The 21,473-nt window shown below is 40.3% G+C and overlaps 1 protein-coding gene across 1 annotated transcript in view; it reads right to left on the bottom strand.

The window, feature by feature from the left end:
* Nucleotides 1-1,437: 1,437 nt before the first annotated feature.
* atp6v1c1a (ATPase H+ transporting V1 subunit C1a) overlaps nt 1,438-21,473 on the bottom strand; it is a 70,011-nt gene continuing 49,975 nt past the window's right edge. Inside the window, exons 9-13 of the mRNA XM_080193829.1 lie at nt 19,117-19,209; nt 18,943-19,036; nt 10,434-10,531; nt 5,447-5,573; nt 1,438-2,113 (exon numbers count right to left, since the gene is read on the bottom strand). Coding sequence (XP_080049955.1) covers nt 2,018-2,113; nt 5,447-5,573; nt 10,434-10,531; nt 18,943-19,036; nt 19,117-19,209 — 508 coding nt within the window. The 3' untranslated portion in view covers nt 1,438-2,017. The remainder of the gene's footprint in view (nt 2,114-5,446; nt 5,574-10,433; nt 10,532-18,942; nt 19,037-19,116; nt 19,210-21,473) is intronic.

Raw genomic sequence — 21,473 nt, 5'->3', positions numbered from 1 at the left:
TGATACTAAGATTGGCAGAGTTGAGGATGGTGAAGAAGATTTTCAGAGAATACAACAGGACATAGAGGCTGGAAAATTGGGCAGAGAAATGGCAGATGGAATTTAATCCTGACAAACACGAGATAACGCATTTTCATAGATCCAATTCAAGTGGGAGCTATAAAATAAATGGCAGAACCACCAGGAGCACAGACAGATCTGGAAGTACAGGTCCATAGGTCCTTAAAAGTAGCAGCACAGGTGAAAAAGGTGGGTGAAGAAAGCATATGGCATGCTGGCCTTCATCAAACAGGGCATTAAGCATAAAAGTTGTCAAAATTATGTTTGTATAAAACATTGGTTAGGCCACATTTGGAATACTGTCGCACGCTATCAGAAGGACATGGAGCTTTGGCGAGAGCACAGAAAAGGTTTGGAGGGTATTAGCTATGAAGAGAGATTGAATAAACTGGGACTGTTCCCCCTGGAAAGAGGCTGAGGGGTGACCTGATAGAAGCTTATAAGATTCTTAGGCAGCACCTTCCAAACCTACAACCAATTCCATCTGGAAGGACGAGGGCAGCAGATAGGTGAGAACACCACTTCAAGTTCCCCTTGAAGCCACTCAACACCCTGACTTGGAAATCCATTGCCGTTCCTTCGCAGTTGCTGGGTCAAAATCCTGGTATTTCCTCCCTAACGGCATTGTGGGTCAACCCATGGCATGTGGACTGCAGCAATTCAAGAAGGCAGCTCACCATCACGTTCACAAAGGCAACTAGGGATGGGCAATGAACGCTGGTCTGCCAGCTATGCCCATGTCCCACGAAGGAATAGAAAACCTGAGTGCAATCAGGAGTTGAATGTTACTGCTTTATTATTTTAAAAATGTGTTGCTGCTGAACAATTGGAGCTCTACCTGGGTAAAGGAAAGAACCATATGTGGTCACTTATGGAATTGTGGTCACTTTTCGCCACATGTTCCCCCACTGCAAATTTGATGACAAGAAGGCAAGTTACTCACGCAGTATTCCTAGCCTCTGATTGGTTCTTGTAGTCACTATGTTTATGTGGCAAGTCTGGAGTTTCTGTCACCGGTAACCCCAAGCATATTGACAGTAGGGGATTCAGTGATGATTACATCATTGAATGTCATGAGGCAGTGTCATTTATTGGTGATGGTCATTGCCTGGTGCTAAATGTTACTTGCCACTTATCAGCCCAAGCCTGGATATTGTCTAGACCTTGTTGCATTTGAACATGGACTGCTTCAGTATCTGAGATATTGCAAATAGTGCTGAACACTGGAGTCCTGCCAGTTAAATCAGTGATCAGAAATTAGTCAATAACGTGAAATGCTAAATACTTAACATTAAAAACATTTCTGCAGCTTTAATATTTGCTTCAATTTAGACAATTACTGGATTACATCTGACAAAGGTTCAACACCAAGACAGATTTGGTTCCCATGGCTTTTACATTTATTCCATCTTTTTGTCAGCGTGATGAATCATGAATGTATACAACTTTTTGCACATTGGAGTCATGTTTAAAACATCAGTACAGACCCTGTACATCACACACACTTTTCAATAAACACGATTGGTTACGACCAGTGACTATTTAAAATTCTATGTATCAAACACAGGTAAATGGGTGAAATGATACAAACTCTTTTGCACTATTAATATACAGTTGTAAACAAGGTCTTTCAAGAATATTAATAACCAATGCAGTTTACCACACCACTTCACAAATGACTTTTTTTGTTTTTAAATAATGAATTTGTCCATAAATATAGATCCAAATTATTGCAGCACATAATTCAATACCTGATTGGTTAAAAAAAGTACGTCAACACGTTTTCAAAGGAAACAGCAGCAGACAGATCACAGGACTGTACCTAATTGCAAGACTGAGTAAGCAAACACCAGTTAACCCAGACTTAAAGGAAATAAAGGGATGAGCAGGCACCTGTCCAATACTACTGTAACCCATACCTAAAAGCCAAGGTGGCTGGAGAAAACTGCGTTAGCATCTATTTGAATTCAAGCAAGTTGCAGTCAATCTTGTAATACACATATGGGTAGTATTCTTGCTGGCTTAGACTTAGACCTGGAATGTCCATGGCTGCCTGTAGGAGGAGGTGAAAACACATTAGTAATTATATTATTCCAGCAAACTGTCACCATTTTTAAAACTGAAAAATCTCTGCTCAATTTCAGATAATGCCATAGCTACAAAATACATAGATCTGAGAGTTTACAGGATTTGTACAAAACAATTTTAGGACATCACTGTATTTTCAGGAGCGTTTCCAACAATTTACACATACTATGTAAATGTCTAAGGAGAAGATATTAAAAGGCAAAGTATTGGATTTTAATAAATTTTAATCTTAAGACATTGGGGGACTGTTTGCCAGCCGGAATACAACTAGTACTGAATTACCAGAAAGGAGCTAGATAGGCTGGGACTTTTTTCCCCTGGAGCAAAGGAGGATGAGGGATGACCTTAAGTTTATAGAGGTTTATGAAATCATGAGGGGCATATATAACATGAATAGCCAAGATCCTTTCCCCAAGTTAGGGAGTCCAAAACTGGAGGACGTAAGTTTAAGGTGAGAAGGGAAACATTTAAAAAGGACCTGAGAGTCAACTTTTTCCACACAGAGGATAGTGCGTACATGGAATGTGCTGCCAGAGGTGGTAGTAGAGGCAGGTACAATTACAACATTAAAAAGACATTTGAACAGATATGGATGGGGAAAGGTTTAGAGGGATATGGGCCAAACTCAGGCAAATGGGATCAGTTCAATTCAGGAAACATGATTGGTATGAAAGGGTTGAGCCAAGGGGCCTTTTTCTGTGCTGTATATCTCTATGACACTCCAACCAAGTGGGAACAGCCATAAACCACCAACACACCTCCCCTCCCACCCCATGAGGAGTGAAAGACCCCCATCTCCTGTTGGCTTTCACACTATATTGAGATTTGTCCCAAGTTTGGGATGAAAGATCAAAAATGTAATTGCCTGTTCCATAACAATGATTATAGCAGCCATAGTAATCAAATTCTTCTGGAACATACAGCCAGCAGGACTTTGAGAACTGGTTTGTCAAGCAACACTTTCAAAGAACAACACAACACAGCATGGGAAACAGGCCCTTCGGCCCAACGAGCCCGCGCCACCATCTTAATGTGTTTTTCCTCCTCCACCCTTGACCTATGTCTATGCTTATGGTACCCCCATTGGAAACCAGATTAAAGGGGAGAATAATTTAGGGACAATGTGTTACACCAATCAGCCCAAGAGCACATCTTTGGGGTGTGGGAGGAAACCGGATCCAAAGAGGTCATCAGAGCAGTGATATTTTTGAAAAAGACTTCAGTAAAGAAATAGGCTAAAGGGCTCCCCTCTCTATTTTAGAGCAAGAAAATTTACCAGTACAGATGTCAATGCTACTAGAAACCTACAAAGAGATCGCATACACATTTGCAACAGCTTCCACATCTGACTGACAATACCAGCTAACCGAAATCAGCCACAATGTTTAACAATCTAAGCCTCAAAGACGACCAGAGGACACAATCATATATGCTTACTTTTTTCTTATTGGACTCCAAACTTTCCTTATTTCTGATACATGACATTAAGCTATCTTGTTGCTCTTTTAATTCAAGAAAATCATGTTTGATTGGCTCTTTATTTCTTGTTACATACATAGTAAAAAGATAATTGGATTCAGAAAAAGCGACCACATGGAAAAGAAATTTAAAAACCTTAGCTTTGACCAAAGGAGGTTGAATAAAGGGAGCCAGTTCATTCCTTACCTAGCTGCTACAAGCTAAACATTCGAGTAATGCCACAAGCAAACTCCTTGCAAAGGACCTATTGATCTTCCAGCAACTAATAGATTAACAAAAACTGTTGACGCTTAAATAAAGCTCAACTAGCTCCAGCAGTTTAAGAATCACCTTATACTCATCAAACATACCACTTATGGGGAGGTGAGATAAAGAAACAACAAATCTTTATTCTATGCCCAAATTATATCAGTAAAGATGAAGAAATAGTCAACCTACATCATCGTTCTCTCCTGAAGGACAGTGGTGTGTGTAGGGCAAAGAAGAGGGAAAGAGATTAAAGGGAACACATTTGCATCACTGAAGAGAATTTTCAAAGAAATTTCTAAAATTACAGTCACAACTGCCTCTGCTGTTGGTATGCTATTTTTAGTACTGTTTACAGAGGTTTAAACTTCAAAAATGGGTTGGCGATGGTGGTGTGGAGGGTGTGGGAAAGAAGGAATCAATGTCAAATTGAGATTTTTACCTATTTGGTACAGGGTGAGTTTTAAGATCAATTTATATTGTGATGTTGTTCACCTCCCGTGGGCTAAAATTAATCTAATTAGTATGGAGGTCTCATCTCATGTCTGGACCAAACAATATTTAACTGAAATGTTTCTCATAACAGTTTTAGACAATGAGATTGGTTAGAAAATTTCAGAGGGGGACTGGGTGTATGGTAAGAATAACTTTCATTTACTAAGTTCAGCAAGAATCGTGAGCTGGTCAATGTGTTGCCATGATCCCCACAGAGGGAAGGGTGAAGCACAATAGGAAAATTGTTGACTCAAAGAAATCCTTTGACAGAGGAAGATTAAGCTGTTGATAAATTAAGCCAGCCAATTCAGCAAGTACTGGCTGACCTGTGAAGGCTGGGCCCATTATTGTCTGCCTGATGTTACAAGCTGCAAAACTATTCTCACCAGTCAAATATTTTTGAGTGGCTTGGTCTTGCAGGTGCAATCTTCACCTTCCAGCAGATAGGAGATGCAAGCATGGGATTATAGAATCTTCCTAAAGGTCATTGCTGGGAGCTCTTGGTCACTCTCTCATATTACCATTGTATAAACCTTTTATAAGGCTTATTTAGAATATAGTGACCAATTTTGATATCTTCTCATGGTGGGTGAAATACAGATCCTTCCAAAGGTTCAAAAAGGAACACTAAATTGAATCATAGTTTAAAACCCCTAAATACACAACAACCTTAGAAACAGATCTTTTTATTCCAAAAAGCATAGTAGACAGATGTGACGTTCTGAATATTTCTTCATCTAACCCTTCCCGCATCAACCTTGTTCTGCTCAGTCCTTTAAAATGTTATCAAGTTCACAGTACTATTGGTAAGGCCTAATCTTGATAACATTGACATCTATACACATCTACTCTTGAGTACCAGTTAGGAGCTGCAACCTGGACAACTCAAGTCCTGAGTAAAGTTATATCCAGCTGATGCTCTGGAGAATGTCAGTTAAGTTAGCACAGCCCAAAGAGCAAATCAGAGAATTCCCCAGTCTGTACAGCTCTGCTAGTCACTTTAACCAGGTCAGCAATTAGAAAAGCTAAAGACTAATCAATCAAGGAGGACAGAAAATGGTGCCATACAGATACCCACATCAATGATGGCAGCTGCGCTGCTGTCCAAGTGTTTATATAGATCATTAAGTACTTCCCGAAGCTTCTTCATCATCTTTTTATTGGGTTGTAAAAGCATAGCTTGGAAGTTCACTGGCAAACCATACCTGGATGCAAGAGGCAAGACAAAAATTACAAAAAACTAAAAAAAACTGTACCATTTTTTATTTATTAGTGTCACAAGTATGCTTACTTTGAACACTGCAATGCCAATACTGTGAAAATCCCCTAGTCACTACACTACTGTGCCTGTTCAGGTAAACTGAGGGAGAATTTAAACTTGGTCAATGCACCAGCTTTTCAGACTGCGGAAGGAAACCAGAGTTCGCAAAGGAAACCCACACAGACACAGGGAGAACATGCAGACTCCACACAGACTGAGTCAAACTGGGAATTGAACCTGGGTCTCTAGGTTGTGACGCAGCAGTGCTAACCACTGTGCCACCTAGGAGTGTTTCCTGCTCATTTCATGAGTAAAGCACTGTGCCACATATGCACATGGAGATGCTTTATAACTTGCGTATTAAATTAAACTTTATTTGAAGATTCAAACTCGTTTTGTTTCTATTCTTGATGTTACTCCTGGACAGGAAAATCCCAGAATGGAACCTTGGCTCAGCAGACCATACCTTTACTTTGTTCATCCAGGTTTCCAAAACAATGTCACATGACTGTCAATTAACTTCTCTCAAAATAATAAAAACCATTTACATGATAAGATGGATTACAATAAAATACTCCTTCACCCCACCTATATCTTCACAAACATACACAGATTCAAGGATAACACAAACCACAGAATCTATCTTATATTGTATGGTTGCCAGTAAGTATGCAGTCTCTAAAAGCCAACAGACCAACTGTGGTCAGCCACACCCCACTCTGAAACCAGTGTCAGACACCACCCAATAAAAGGTCTGTGGATTTCTCATCAAATTCCCCAGATGATTATACACTGAACCAAGTGGCCTCACAGGAACTCTGTTTCCCAACTCCACATCTGAGAATCTTCTCCCAGTGGGCTCTCTCTCAGATACTTCAGCACGAACCCACTTCCAGGATTTCAATCACTTTTCAGTATTTCTCTGATGTGAATTGTCAAAAACTTCCACACACACTCCCAGGTGTCCAGCCAACAGAACACCACTGCTTCACACCAAGATGTCACCAACCTTCGTGTTACTTAAATGTCGGGTTTCTTGCTAGCCAATTTCACCACATCTGCACCTTTCAGCTGCCTTTAATTGTGAGGCTTTCACTGCCCCTTTAACTTCGGGGATCAGTACTTTATTGAATTTCCATTCCTTTGGCTTCAGTCTTCCTACGACTGTCCTTTCACTCCCTGGTTTTCAGAACTACCTGTTCTTTAATTTCTGGGGATTGATTTCTTCCCATTAATCCACTGTTCTGCTTCTCTGCCTTTGGCAATTTTCTGAGAGAGATGTATCCTTTCCAACTACCAAGTTTCAAATGTCTTCAGTCCAGCTTCTAGATTTTCTAAATTATTTTTAGCTTAAAGTGGCTCCTGGTTGCTCAGCAACAGACTAATCTCTTTTATACGAGTTTGTTATCTTAAACTAAATAAATGACGGCCTATCAACTGTAATGGCTATGTAAAAATCTGTAAGGAAGGACTTTTGAGCATCAGATCAGAAAGAGATGTTGACCTGTTGTAAAGGACATAAAAGGAGATCATGCCTCCATCTACATCAACGGGGAACGAAGTAGAAAGGGTCGAAAGCTTCAAGTTTTTAGGTGTCCAGATCAACCACCTGTCCTGGTCCCCCCTATGCCAACAGTACAGTTAAGAAAGCCCACCAATGCCTCTACTTTCTCAGAAAACTAAGGAAATCTGGCATGTCAGCTACAACTCTCACCAGCTTTTACAAATGCACCATAAAAAGCATTCTTTCTGGTTGTATCACAGCTTGGTATGGCTCCTGTTCTGCCCAAGGCCGCAAACAACGACAAAAGATTGTGAATGTAGCCCAATCCATCACACAAACTAGCCTCCCATCCACTGACTCTGTCTACACTTTCTGCTACCTTAACAAAGCAGCCAGCATAATTAAGGACCCCACATGCCCCGGGCATTCTCTCTTCCACTTTCTTCCTTTGGAAGAAGATACAAAAATCTGAGGTCACGTCCCAACCTACTCAAGAACAGCTTCTCCCCTGCTGCTGTCAGACTTTTGAATGGATTTACTTTGCATTAAGTTGAACTTTCTCTACACCCTAGCTATGACTGTAACTCTATATTCTGCACACACTCATTTCCTTCTCTATGAACAGTATGCTTTGTCTGTATAGCATGCAAGGAACAATACTTTTCACTAAGTTAATACATGACAATAATAAATCAAAACAAATCAAATCCTGTTTGCACTCCTGGCATTTCCTTACATTTTCCACACCATCAATAAACCAGCAATTGCCACTGCAGCTGGCTGTTTGCAGGACACAGCAAATAATATTACACAGTAATTAAAATAGATATTTATTCAGTTACTGTATTCACATCCCTTTTGGTAGCAGGATCCATCATCCACCAAGATAAAAGGAGCAACATTCATTCTATCCTCTGTCCTTTGCAGTGTTCTACACCTAATGAATTTTAAATGGGTGCTCATTTTAACCATTACATTTGACTATCTAATCAACCTAAAAAAGTATAAAAAATCAGTACAAAAAGAACAAAGGCCAGGGACCAGGCATGCAATTTTTTTTTTTAAACCTGAAGTTATTATGGACGGCATGGTGGCACAGTGGATAGCACTGCTGCCTCATTGCACCAGGGACCTGGGTTCAATTCCAGCCTCGAGTGACAGTGTGTGGAGTCTGCACATTCTTCCTGTGTCTGCATGGGTTACCTCCAGGTGCTCCAGTTTCTTCCCACAGTCCAAAGATGTGCGGGTTAGGTTGATTGGCCATGCTAAATTCCCCCTAGTATCCCAAGACATGTGGTTTAGTGGGGTTAGCAGGGTAAATATGTGGGGTTATTAGGATAAGGGCTGGGTGGGATTGTTGTCGGTATAGACTCAATGGGCCGAATGTCCTCCTTCTGCACCGTAGGGATCCTATGATTCATTCAGCCAGTTATTTGTTACGGCTGTCTTATATTTTGACCCAGATAAGGTAAATTTCTGCCAACTTTGCATCATGACCCACATAGCTCCATCGCTTTAATGACCAAAGTTCAGCAAGGTGACCAAAAGTTCAGGATGTTTAGCTGATACAGAGCACATTCAAGTATGTTGTCTGAGTGATTTAACTTGGTTGAACTTTATCGCTCAGGAAAGTTAGTGAATGCACAATGTATAGAAATGTTCATTCTTGTAACTGGGCACCATATTCAAATATCTGAATAGATTGGTCCACTGAGGCTTCAACAACACAGATGTGCAGACTACCAAAGCAAGAAACATCAATAGTTATGAAAAGTACTGCAGCTACAATACCCTGGAGCAAAACTGAATTGACAAAGGCAGGGAAAAATACTTCTGGGCTATGAACATGGAGAATTTCCTTGACTAATAGTGGAGATAAAACTTGCCACTCATTACAGGATTTAAACTCTATTATGAACAATTTTAAATATGTTCAAAAAAAAAGATAAATGACTATCTTATAGAATCCCTATAATGCAGGAGGCCTTTTGGCCCATCAAACCTGCACTGACCACAATCCCACCCAGGCCTAATCCGCATAGTCACCCTGCTAATCCCCTGACACTAAGGAGCAATTTAGCATGGCCAATCAACCTAACCATCTTTGGAGTGTGGGGGGGAAATCCATTTAGGCACACGGACAATGTGCCAACTCCATACAATGGCCCAAGGCCGGAATTGAACCTGGATCCCTGGTGCTGTGAGGCAACAGTGCTAACCACTGTGCCACGAATTAGACATGACTGGACAAGGATTACAACAAATAGTCATATTTCCTTCATTGAAAAAATTATTTTAAACAAAGTTATTGGAAAATCTTAGAATTTACATTTTAGTTAAACATTTCATGCAATCCATGATTGTGAAAATCCTCAAAAATTAGATGCGAGTAGAACTACACCATCGAACAAAGAAAAATAAAATGTTGGGTAAAACAATGCGGGACATATTCAGCAGGTCAAGCAGTATTAGTCAGAAACATGAGTCATCAGATATTTCAGGTTTGAGCTCTTCTTCAGAACCGAGTAGATTTTAGGATGAAAAGTTCCCAATGTAGCCCCACTCCTTACATGGTTCAGATTCTCGAAGCACTTCAATGTTTCAGTGCTGGTGTGTATTGGTTTTTAATTTCCATATTATTTTATTTCAATTTTACCTTTCTTTTCATTTCTTGCCCACCGCTTCCCTGTTACCTGCTGAATTTGTCTATTTTTGTTACATACTATCCCTACAGCACAGAAGGAGGCCCATCAACTCTCCGAAAGAGCTACCCAGCACCCCCCACCATACTGCATTAAGAATAATTTATGGCTGAAGTTGGTCATTATTCGTAACTCAATTATCAGTTTGCAGCAGCATTCAGAAAAGATACAACCTCTCCTTATCCTAAAGTAAACCCCATGTTTTATAACAGCATCATTCAAACTTGAAAAATCAGAGTACATATTTTCAGATATAATACAGCAAAAATAATCTGACTCCCAATTTGAAACAGATGAAATAGAAAAACAGAAGTTGATCATCTCCCAGGAGTAATAATAAATGAAAAAGGTGGAAAATTAGAATTTCATCTTCAATGTTGAATTTCTGGCTGAAGAGGTGATTTAACTCGAGTGAGATGGCAAGTATCAGTGAAGAAGCTTCTGATCAATAACAAAATAACTCAAACCTTATGCACTAATTTATAGTGATTAAAAGTTGAGAATTGAAACTGAAAAAAAACATTATAAATCAATGTGTGCAACTACATTCGCAATTACACTGAAATTTCAAATTAGTGCATTTACAAATATGCCATACCTTAGAACAGACTCTACAAAAACCCGCAATGCTTTCACATGAATCCATGCAATGAAAGCTTCGCTGAAGTTAACTTTCAACCATCGTACCAAGGGACCCTGTAAAACAAAACATTTCACAACTTCAAACTAAGAGTAATCGATTGCAACACTGCTGCAGTTTCTGCATTTTTCCCCACAATATCATTGTTCAGCCTCAATGTTATCATTTACAAAACTACCCAGGTATTTATTTTCCAAATTGCATGTATGAAATAAAATCGGAGCACTTGTTCATCTGTACTTACTGTTCTTTTTATAAAAGGATTGCAAAAGAAGAATACTTGTTTTAACGCTTACTTCAGTGCTGCATTAATGGATTTACAAACCAAATTGGATCACTTGCTTTCACTTATACAAATTAATTGAACGCTTTATAGCTTTTGAGAACCAAGTGCTCGTTACAAGCAAACATTTTTCTGTCAGAAGCAAAATAACAGGTGTGCCTAAAATTAGAAATAAAAACAGAAAATGCTGGAAATACTGAGCAGGTTTGGCAGCATCTGAAAAGACAGCAACAGAATTATTATTTCTGGTCGGTGACCTTTCATGAAAGGTGAATTGGGGTAATGGATTGGTTCTGTTTGTTCCTCTGCAGATGCTCCAATACCTGATCAATACTTGCAACTTTTCTGTCAAAGATCATCCGCAACAGCACCTGCCGTATCAATATTTGAAAAAAAATCAAAGACAGGGACTGCAAACAGCACAGAGGTATAAAGATGTATGGTGCTAATGATGGTCAGGTTTGTTCCTTCTAAATCAGCTTGCCTCATCCAAAAAATAAGTTCTCCTATTTGTATTAAATTCTGTACAAGCACTGCACACATCATTCACCTATGAATTAGACGTCTACACAGTAGCTCAAAAAACTTAAAATTTAAAAGTAATATTTTCTTTTTTAGATCTTGTCGCATTTCATCCTCCCGCCTTCCCATTAAATATAAATTTACTTGGAATCCTGCTTCCATTGGCTTCCTCACCTGTAGCTTGTCTCTCTAGGTTATTCTTTGTACGTGTTTTATATGTTTATATCAATACAGTTCTAGAAATTTATATTCACTCTAAATGTAGGTATTGCCTAGCCCTCAAAGTATAATTTGCCAGCAAAGTTCCCCACATGGGTTTCATTCTGTTGGAATCTATCATTGTCCATCTCTCCTGGCTTCCAATGTTGGTCTGCCAGTTACTCACATTCTTCACAAGTTACTTCCATACTGACTTTTTTTTTGCTCAGAAATGCAAGGGAAATGCTCGAGTAGACCTGCTTGACTGATTTCACATTTGCCTCATTGCAGCCTGCCATCATTTGTTAATCCTTGCTACCCAGAGACTATTTGCACGTACTCACTCCAACTTGCATCTAAACTCTTCAAAAGCTGTTTGGCTCCACTACACTCTTTACAATTAATTACAAACAACAGCACAGCACAGGAACAGGCCCTTCAGCCCACCAAATCTGTGCCGACAGCGTCTCTAATGTAATATTTTCTTGCCTCTACATGGTCCATATCCCTCTATTCACTGCCTATTTATCTATCTATCTAGGTGTTTCTTGAATATTTTTATAAAATCTGCTTCCACACCTCTTCCAACAGTGCATTCCAAGCATTCACCACCTGAAAGAAAAATCTACCCCTTACATCTCTTTTAAACTTTCCCCCTCTTATTTTCAACCTATGCCCCCGAGTAATTAACTCTTTAATCCTGGGAAAAACAGGCTAACGATCCATGCTATCCAAGCCTGTCATAATCTTGTAATCCTCCATCAGGTCCTCCCTCATCCTCCAACACTCCATTGAAAACAATCCAAGTCTGTTCAACCTTTCTTCATAATCCATATCCTTCAAACCAGGCAATACCCTATTAAATCTTCTGTGCACCCTTTCTAATTCATCAACATTCTTCTGGTAGTAATTGTACACAATACGCCAAATGTGGCCTAACCAAAGTCTTTTACAGCTGCCACATGATTTTCCAATTCCAATATTCAACGTCCCAATGAAGGCCAGCATGCCATATGTCTTCTTGACCAGAGTTGCCACCTTCAGGGAACTGGGGATCTGCATGCCTAGATCCCTCTCTATGCTAATATTTTTAAGGGCTCTACCATTTACTCTATACTTTCCTTCTGCAGTAGACCTTCCAAATTGCATCACTTCACGTTTGTCTGGGTTAAATTCCGTCTGCCATCTTTCGACCTAGGCCTCCAGCCAATTGATATATCTTGTTGTATCCTCTAACAATCCTCACTATCCTTTATTCCCCAATTTTTGTATCATTTGCAAATTTACTAATCAGACCACCTACATTTTCCTCCAGATCATTTATATATATTACAAAGAGGCCCCAGCATTGACCCTTGTGGAACACTGCTTGTCACAGACCTCCAGTTAGAAAAGTACCCTTCCACTGCTATCCTCTGCCCACTATGTCCAAGCTAGTTTTGTATCCATCTTACCAGCTCACCTCAGATCCCATATGATTTCACCTTCTGCATCAGCCTGCCATAAGAAACCTTATTGAAAGCTTTAGTAAAGTCCATGTGTACAACATCCACTCCACTGCCCTGGTCAACTTTTTTTGTCATTTCCTCAAAGAACTCAATCAAGTTTGAGAGACATCACTACTGTTTCACGAAACCATACTGCATATTGATACTATGCCTATTTACTTCCAGATGCGAGTACATTCTGTGCCTAAGAATCTTGTCCAATAATTTCCCCACCACTGGTGGGGGGCTTACAGGCCTGTAATATCCCAGACGGTCCATTATGCCTTTCTTAAATAGAGGAACAATGTGAGCTACTCTCCAATCTTCTGGTACCTCGCCCAGATTATATCCAGATGGCAACAAGCAGCGCTCAAGGGAATCACAGGAAATAACATTAGGGGGAAATGGTAACAGTGATGTCACTTAACTAGTACCACGGAGATGCAGGCTTGGGCAACACAGGTTCTAATTTGAACTCAATTAACAGATCTAGAATATAAAGCCAATCTCAGCAATGGTGATAAAAACTATCGTTGATTGTTGTAGAAAAAGTGATTTGGTTCACTTGCGTTCTTTAGTGAGGAAAATCCATCATCCTTACCTGGTCCAGCCTACATGTGACTCCAGACCCGCAGCAATGTGATTGATTCCTAACTGCCCTCTGAAATGTTCAGTTCAAGGACAGTTAGGGATGATCAATGTCAGCATTGTCCACATCCCATAAACATAAGAAAAATAATTGGAGGGCAGAGAGACTGTTCCCTCCAGGGGTGTTAGTATGGTCAGAAAAGATTGAATTTCAATCCAGTCGCTTATATGTTCCATCCTCCCCAAATGTACTTATGGCAATTGCCTCAAGGGTACAAACACTGCAGTATCAACCATTTCTACCTTTTCCCTCCTTTACAACCATGCTTTTTCTTTTCTTTCTTCCCCCCCCTCCCCCCAAGTCCACTTTGCCATTGCATTACATCTCTCCCAATCTGCAGTAAATCCCCTGACCAGGTCCACTTCTCTTCCTCTCATCTAATCACACCCAACCTGAATATTACACTTCCTCTGAACTTAACAGAAAATCAGCTGGTCTTCATGATAAACAAAGCTGCAATAGTAATTACTTCATCGCTTCAAGTTTTGCGTCACCGTTATTTCAATAATCTTCTCAAGGTTCATTGCATAATGAGAATTCAAATCAAGGGAAAGTAACATTTGTAAAAACCTTCAGGCCCAGATTCTGTAATGGCCGCTGACAATGCAGAATGCCCTCCACAAAGATTTAGTGAGTTCTGCAGAGTCAATTTCACCGACTACATTCCAGCATCACTGCTCGCATCCAAAACAGTGAAGTCATCAAGCAAGCTAAGAAGCCAATCATAGAATCCCTACAGTACAGAAAACGAGGCCATTCAGCCCATTGAGTCTGTCCTAACCACAATTCAGGCCCTACCCCTATACACTTACCCATTAATTCCTCTAACCTACACATCACAGGACACTAAGGGCAATTTTAGCATGGTCAATTGACCTAACCTGCACATCTGTGGACAATCAGGTTTAAGAGCTTTCAAACCAGAAAGTAAATAGATCTAGTCATCATTAATTTTGCAATCATTCTAGAGAGGAGGAAATAATGATTGGGAATGCAGGTGAGATTAGGAGAAGCTAAAAAAAAATACTTTTTCAAAAATAATTATTTTTATTAGAGTGTGCAGGGCTTTGTTATTCATTTGTGGGACAGGGGATTTGCTAAATGGCCAGCATTTATTGCCCATCCCTAGTTGCCCAAGGGCAGTTGAGAGTCAAGCACATTGCTGTGGCTCGAGTCACATGTAGGCCAGACGAGGTAAAGACAAGAGATTTCCTTCCCAAAAGGACATTAGCAAACCAGATGGGTCTTTTTCCCCCCAACAATCAACAACGGTTTCATGGTCATTAGTAGATTGCATCGGTGAAAACTGGGACAGCACACGTTATAGAGGAACAGGGTGTCACAGCAGTGTCTAATTTTCCAGGTTTAACCACGCATGTGTGGCTATTGTCACTTTTATACAGTAATGGCAGCAAACCCTGACAGTTTCAGCACAATTACAACCAAGCCAGTTATTGGCAAAATAAAAAGCATCATCTGATTAGTGTTCAGTTCTGTCTGGTCCATTTCTAATCGTACGTAGCTTCCTTTGTACTGGTTTAAAAACGTTCCTAGATTCTTGAAAGAGGAAGTAATTGGATGCTGCCGCTACTTTTAATTGATCTCCAACAGGGCTTTGTCAAAAGGGACTTTTTTCCCCCCCTTTGCTACGACAGTATTTGATGCTCACAAATGCAGTTAATTATTAACTGAACTACTTTCAAGGATTTGTGGATAAGCGTTCAAACCATTTGTCCTGATTAGCTTACCTTTAACATTTAAATTATTGCAGTCATGGAACCACGTGGGGAAAGTTTAACTGTTTAGTAAAAACTAAACGTCGAATAGACTGCACTTACAGCCGAAAGATGAGTTCTTTTCCTGATAATATTGTGGGAAATACAATCAGGACAATATATATGATTTCTTTGGTTCCTGATTTGCTTTTTTAAAAACTTCTGGCAATTTTTAATATTCCTCAGGTAGAAAAAGGAGAAAATCAGGATGAAGTGTGGAAATACAAGTGGAATTCAATGCACTAAATCCATAATGTGCTAATTGTCATTTCTGCACATACAGGGATAACATTTCACTTGTGACATACTAAACAGCCGTAACAAAAACCATGCAGGTGCAGCCAAGTGGCAAGCTGAACCTAAATCAAGCAAAACATGGGGAAATTATGGGTCAAATGGCCCATGGTTGATGAGTGGAATGTTTTGTGAAATGTGAGCTACATCAAAAAAGTGTTAAATTTCACTCAAAACCTTTTAAAATGTACAAATCTATCAATGAACCCATTTCATCAAACCACAGAATAGACAACTCTACACAGCACAGTGCCTGTACTCCACTAGGTGGCAAACTATTATGACAGACGCTTTAAGTAAACATCCAATTAACCCAAGTACACCTTTTCATCAACCAGCCACCTACAATACCTAAGTAAAATACTGTGAATGTTGGCAATATGATAAAACATAACATACCAAAAGTACTCGATAGGCCTGGCAAATTCTGGGGAGAAACAATTAATATTTCAGGTACGTGGTCTTTGATCAGAATTTCAGAAATCCATCACAGATGAAGGAATGGTGATATGCATTCAAATTAAGAAAACATGATAGTGATCCAATAATCTTGCTGCTCGTGTCCTTCCCAGCAGTAATAGAGGAGGAACCTGGTGAGGGCCATTTCACTGAGGTGGACATTGCGCAGGGCGGGGGGCGGCGGTTTGGACAGCAATGCTTAAGAACATGAGCAGCATGGCAAAGTAGTTGGCACTGCTGCCTCTCAGAACCAGGAACCCGGGTTCGATTCTGGCCTTGGGTCACTGTCTGTGTGGAGTTTGTACGTTCTCCTCGTGTCTGTGTGGGTTTCCTCCAGGTGCTCCAGTTCGTCCCAAAGTCCAAAGATGTGCAGGTTAGGTGGACTGGCCATGGTAAGTTGCCCCTTAGTGTCAGGGTAATTAGCAGGATAAATACGTGGGTTTACGAGGATAAGGCCTGGGTGAGATTGTCGTCAGTGCAGGCTCAAAATGGGTCGAATGGCCTCCTTCTGAACTGGAGGAATTCTATGACTTTGGAAAGCAAGGCTGATAATAGGGGAAAGGGTGATTTTTTTAAAAAAACTGGAAGAGATGACAAAGGTAATTTTGAACAGATTGGGAACCTCCAAGGAGAGGGAATTCACTTTTGGTGCCAGCTAGCATCAAAAACAAGAGAGAAGTTAAGTGATCAGTGGTTTAATGAGAATGAGGTCAAGGGAACAAGGTGGCCTCAGACAGAACGAAGGGCGATAGGAGAGTAACTAGGACATGACAGCACAGTAAGCTTAGGAGGCAATGTGCCTTCATAGCAAACCAGGCAGCAGGTTTTGTATGCACATGGAGATAGCACAATGCCAACAGAGGTTTGTTTCCCTCCAGTACATCAAATTAAATCTTAATAGATATTTGCTTAGAATTATGTTGAACAGAAACGTTAATCACTCAACCTGTTTCTTTCAAAATGCAGAGCTGTTATGCTAACAATGAGGAATGTCAATAGATAATGGGACAACAAGAACCTGGCGATGAGCAGCAGATTGCAGATGAGAACATCTTTAAGTAGAAAGAGCAAAAGACTACAAGCGGTGGACTCAAACAGCTATTTTCTGGAAAGTATGACCTCACAGAAATAATGTGAAATTAAGTTTTATAGCTTTTGAAAGCTTACTTTCTTCATCCATTTATATATTTAAATGGTACAAGCCGTTGACCACATGGCAACAGGTCTAAATGTGAATGTCCCTCATCACTAATATTTGGCCAGTTATCTACATTACTTTTCTCAAATATCCTACCGACTAAACGCGCATTAAAAACAAAATTCCCAACAGAAAAAGGTAGAAAAAGCAAAAACCACTATGTAAATCTAAAGATAACCATTCAACATTCACAGCAGGGAACTGTGAAGTGATACATTTTTGGTAGGAAGAATGAGGAAAAGCAATATAAAAATAAAGGGTACAATGGGCTGAATAAGCGCCAGCTGTTCCATAAACAACTCAATTCAATTTTAAAGAGTACTAGAAATGAGACACCAGGGGAGAAAAAAGTACATATCATTGCCAGTGGTTGAGCAGGGTTGAAAAAATAGTTCAAAAGGTTTATGGGATCCTGGGCTGTATAAGCAAAGGCATAGAACATGAACAGGAATGAACTTATGACGAACTTTCTAAACTACTAGCTCCGCCCCAAAGAGAATGTCCAACTCAAAGGATGTAAGGCTTCAGTGAGGGCACAGGAAAGATTTATGAGAATGGTTCTGAGGGTGAGGCACTTCAGTTACATAGACAAATTGGAGAGTTGAAATTGCATTCCTTAGTGAAGCGCAGATTGAGAGCTTTGCCAAAAGTGTTCAATACCATGAGGGATCTCGCCAAAGTAGATGGGGAGAAATTGTTCAAATAGGTAGAAGGGTCAATAACCCAAGGACAATAAATTTAAGGTGAATGGTCCTTTTGCCTATTGTGACACAAGGAAATCCTTTTTCATAAAGTAAATGGTTAAGATCTAGACTGCACAAAGTGGAAATGTCAGCATTGGACTGAGGTGGGCACAGTAAGGACTATCACAACACCAGATTAAAGTTCAACAGGTTTAGCTGGTATCACAAACTTTCGGAGCACTGCTCTGAATAGACTCACTTGATGAAGCAGCAGTGCTCTGAAAGCCCGTGATACCAAATAAACCTGTTGGACTTTAAAATGGTGTTGACAGACTTCTTACTAGACTACAGGAAGAGAGTGTGGTGGAGGCAGATTCAACCTTGGCTTTCAAAAGAAATTGGATAAGTGCCCAAACAGAAAAAAAATTGTATGACTAAGAGGAAACGTCAGGAGAATGGGATTAACAGAGTTGCTCTTACAGAGGACCAACACGGACACAACTGGCTGAAAGACTTCCATCTGTGATTTCACCATTATATGGTTCTCAGGCACGATTCTATTATAAATGTTTATTAGCAATGTGTCAGCAATTTTAATTAAGACAGATTGATCTTCAAATTTCTTCACCCGGCACAAGTAAAATTGTTATGCCATAATTTTGGGGGAAGTTTGCAGGTCAACCTACAGCTCTGACTGTGCATTAAAATTAACAATGCTCAAAACAATAGTGGGAACCACAATCACAGGCTGCTGTCTTCAGTCTCAGGTGATGCCAAGAGCCTGTGTTTGTCGAGGATGCTGGATTGGGTTGAATCGCCATGTACTGAGTGATAGCAATACGTACGTGGTTCACAAGAACATGATTTTTAAAGCTGCGAAGGCCAAGGCCTGCATTGCAGTTTTGATCTGAATACGTACAAACTGTTTCTTCTTGTCTGTTGAAAGTCGAGTCATCTCTTCTTTATCTGCTTTCAGCTCTTCCTCGTTATACTGAAAATCCCGAACAATAAACCTGAAGTAAAGGGAGGAAAACTGAGTGCATCCATTTCTGAAATGCAGAGCTCTCACAGAAATCACAAAATAAGTTCTTACTTGTTCTCTCTGGCCTTTAGTCGGAAATCGTCGACTGCCTTCCTGAACAACGTTACAGTGTACAAGCCACTATCCATGTCGTCACATATCAACCTTTTAGGAGAGGGAGGAAAAAGTTCCTTTTTAAAAATGGTTTATACCTAAAAATGCTACATCATGCTTAGATTCCTATGGCAATTAAAAGTACAAGGAAATTGTTATCCTGTTCTCAACTGAACCCACTCTGGCTCTGTTTGGAGGTACAGTACCTTATAGAATCCCTACAATGCAGGAGGCCGTCCAGATTGTGGTAGGTGCAGACTCAATCTCACCCAGGCCCTATCCCATAACCCTATTTATTTACTCTACTAATCCCCTGAAACTTAGGGGCAATTTAGCATGGCCATCAGCCTAATTCGCACATCTTTGGAGAGTGAGAGGAAGCCCACACAGACACAGGGAGAACGTGCAACTCTACGGTCAGTGACCCAAGCCGGGAATTGAACCCAGGTCCAGGGCGATGTGAGGCAGCAGTCCCAGCCACTGTGCCACATGCTGCCTCTTGATCACTTGCAAATGTTATAGCTGGGAATGACTCATTGCTATAAAAGTTGCCAAAATCTTTTCATTTTGCTAAGATTGAATCATAAACTATTACAGCACAGAAGGAACCATCAGATTTGTGCCAGCTCTTCCGAAAAGAAATCCAGTTTGTCCCACTCATCCGCTCTTTCCCTGTATCCCAGCAATTTTTTTTCTCCTTCAAGTATTTCTCCAATTCCCTTGGAAAGTTAACATAGAATCTGTTTCTACTACCCTAACATAGTATACTGAAAATCCTAACTACTCACTGCTTAAAAATCAATTTTCTTTGTATTACCTCCAGCTCTTCAGCTGATAACCAGAGTGTCCAAATTTGAAGTTAGCAACACTCCAGCCATTGAAAACAATTTCTTATTCATTCTATCTAAACCCTTTATGATCTGAAGCTCTATCAGATTGCCTCTTGACTGACCCTACTCCAACAGCAGCAGACCTGGCTTCTCCAGTCTAAATCAAGTAACCATGGTTCCTCATCTCTCAAACATTGTAGTTCTTTTCTGCATCCTCTCCTTCAGAACATATGATGCCCAGAATTGGGCACAAAATTCCAGCTGGGGCTAAATGAGTATTCATAATGGGTTTAGCATAACTCACTGTCTTTTGTACTCTATGTTCCTATTTAGAAATGATGTGAGATGCCAGCGTCGGACTCGGGTAAGCACAGTAAGAAGTCTCACAACACCAGGTTAAAGTCCTACAGGTTTATTTGGCAGCACTAGCTTTTGGAATTTCAGGCTCCTTCATCAGGTGAGTGGGGATTTGTGTTCACAAATAGGGCATCTATAGACACAAACTCAATTTACAAGATAATGGTTGGAATGCAAATCTTTACAGATAATCAAGTCTTAAAAGGTACAGACAATATGAGTGGAGACAGGGTTAAGCACAGGTTAAAAATGTGTGCATTGTCTCCAGCCAGGACATTTAATGAGATTTTGCAAGCCCAGGCAAGTCGTGGGGGTTACAAATAGTGTGACATGAACCCAAGATCCCGGTTGAAGCCGCCCTCATGTGTGCGGAACCTATCAGTCTCTGTTCAGCAACTCTGCGTTGTCATGTGTTGTGAAGGCCACCTTGGAGAATGCTTAGCCGAAGATCAGAGACCGAGCGCCCGTGACTGCCAAAGCATTCCCCAATGGAAGGGAACACTCCTGCCTGGTGATTGTCGAGCGGTGTTCATTCAGCCATTGATACGCTGCAGGAAAGGATGTCCCAAGGCATGGTACACTGGGGAAACCATATAGATGCTACAACAGCTGGTGCTGTCAAATAAACCTATTGGACTTTAACCTGGTATTGAGACTTCTTACTCTATTCAGAAAGCCAAGGATCCCATATACTTTATTAATTGTTTTGTTAACCTGCCATCTTCGTGTGTACATAAACCACCTCCTCTCTGATCCTGAACTCCCTTTTACACTGTACTGTTTAATTTATTATTGCCTCTCCTCATTTTTCCCACTAAATGCATCACCTCAAAATATACATCACAGGTGAACAGGGTACCTCATTTTTAAAAAGTGGAAAGCAAAGCAAGGATGACACAGCTAACTCCTGCCCCAATTCACCAAGATACTATACGCCATCCAACACTCCCACCCTACAAGTTTCTGCCAAATTGAATAGACAAGCCAAGTTTCAAATCTCACTCTGAGGAATTGTAAGTATATAAACCAACGTAGACAATTTGCAAAAGATGACCAAAAAAATCTGATGTCACAAAAAGCAGCCCTTTCCAAAGGGGTATTTCTCCTCCTCCAATCCTTCTAGCCCAT

Source organism: Carcharhinus amblyrhynchos, chromosome 8 (genome assembly GCF_965287045.1).
Source record: "Carcharhinus amblyrhynchos chromosome 8, sCarAmb.v2.hapA, whole genome shotgun sequence".
NCBI classification, from domain to species: domain Eukaryota; kingdom Metazoa; phylum Chordata; class Chondrichthyes; order Carcharhiniformes; family Carcharhinidae; genus Carcharhinus; species Carcharhinus amblyrhynchos.
Note: the sequence above shows the minus strand (reverse complement) of the source record. Positions and strands in the feature narration are given on the sequence as shown.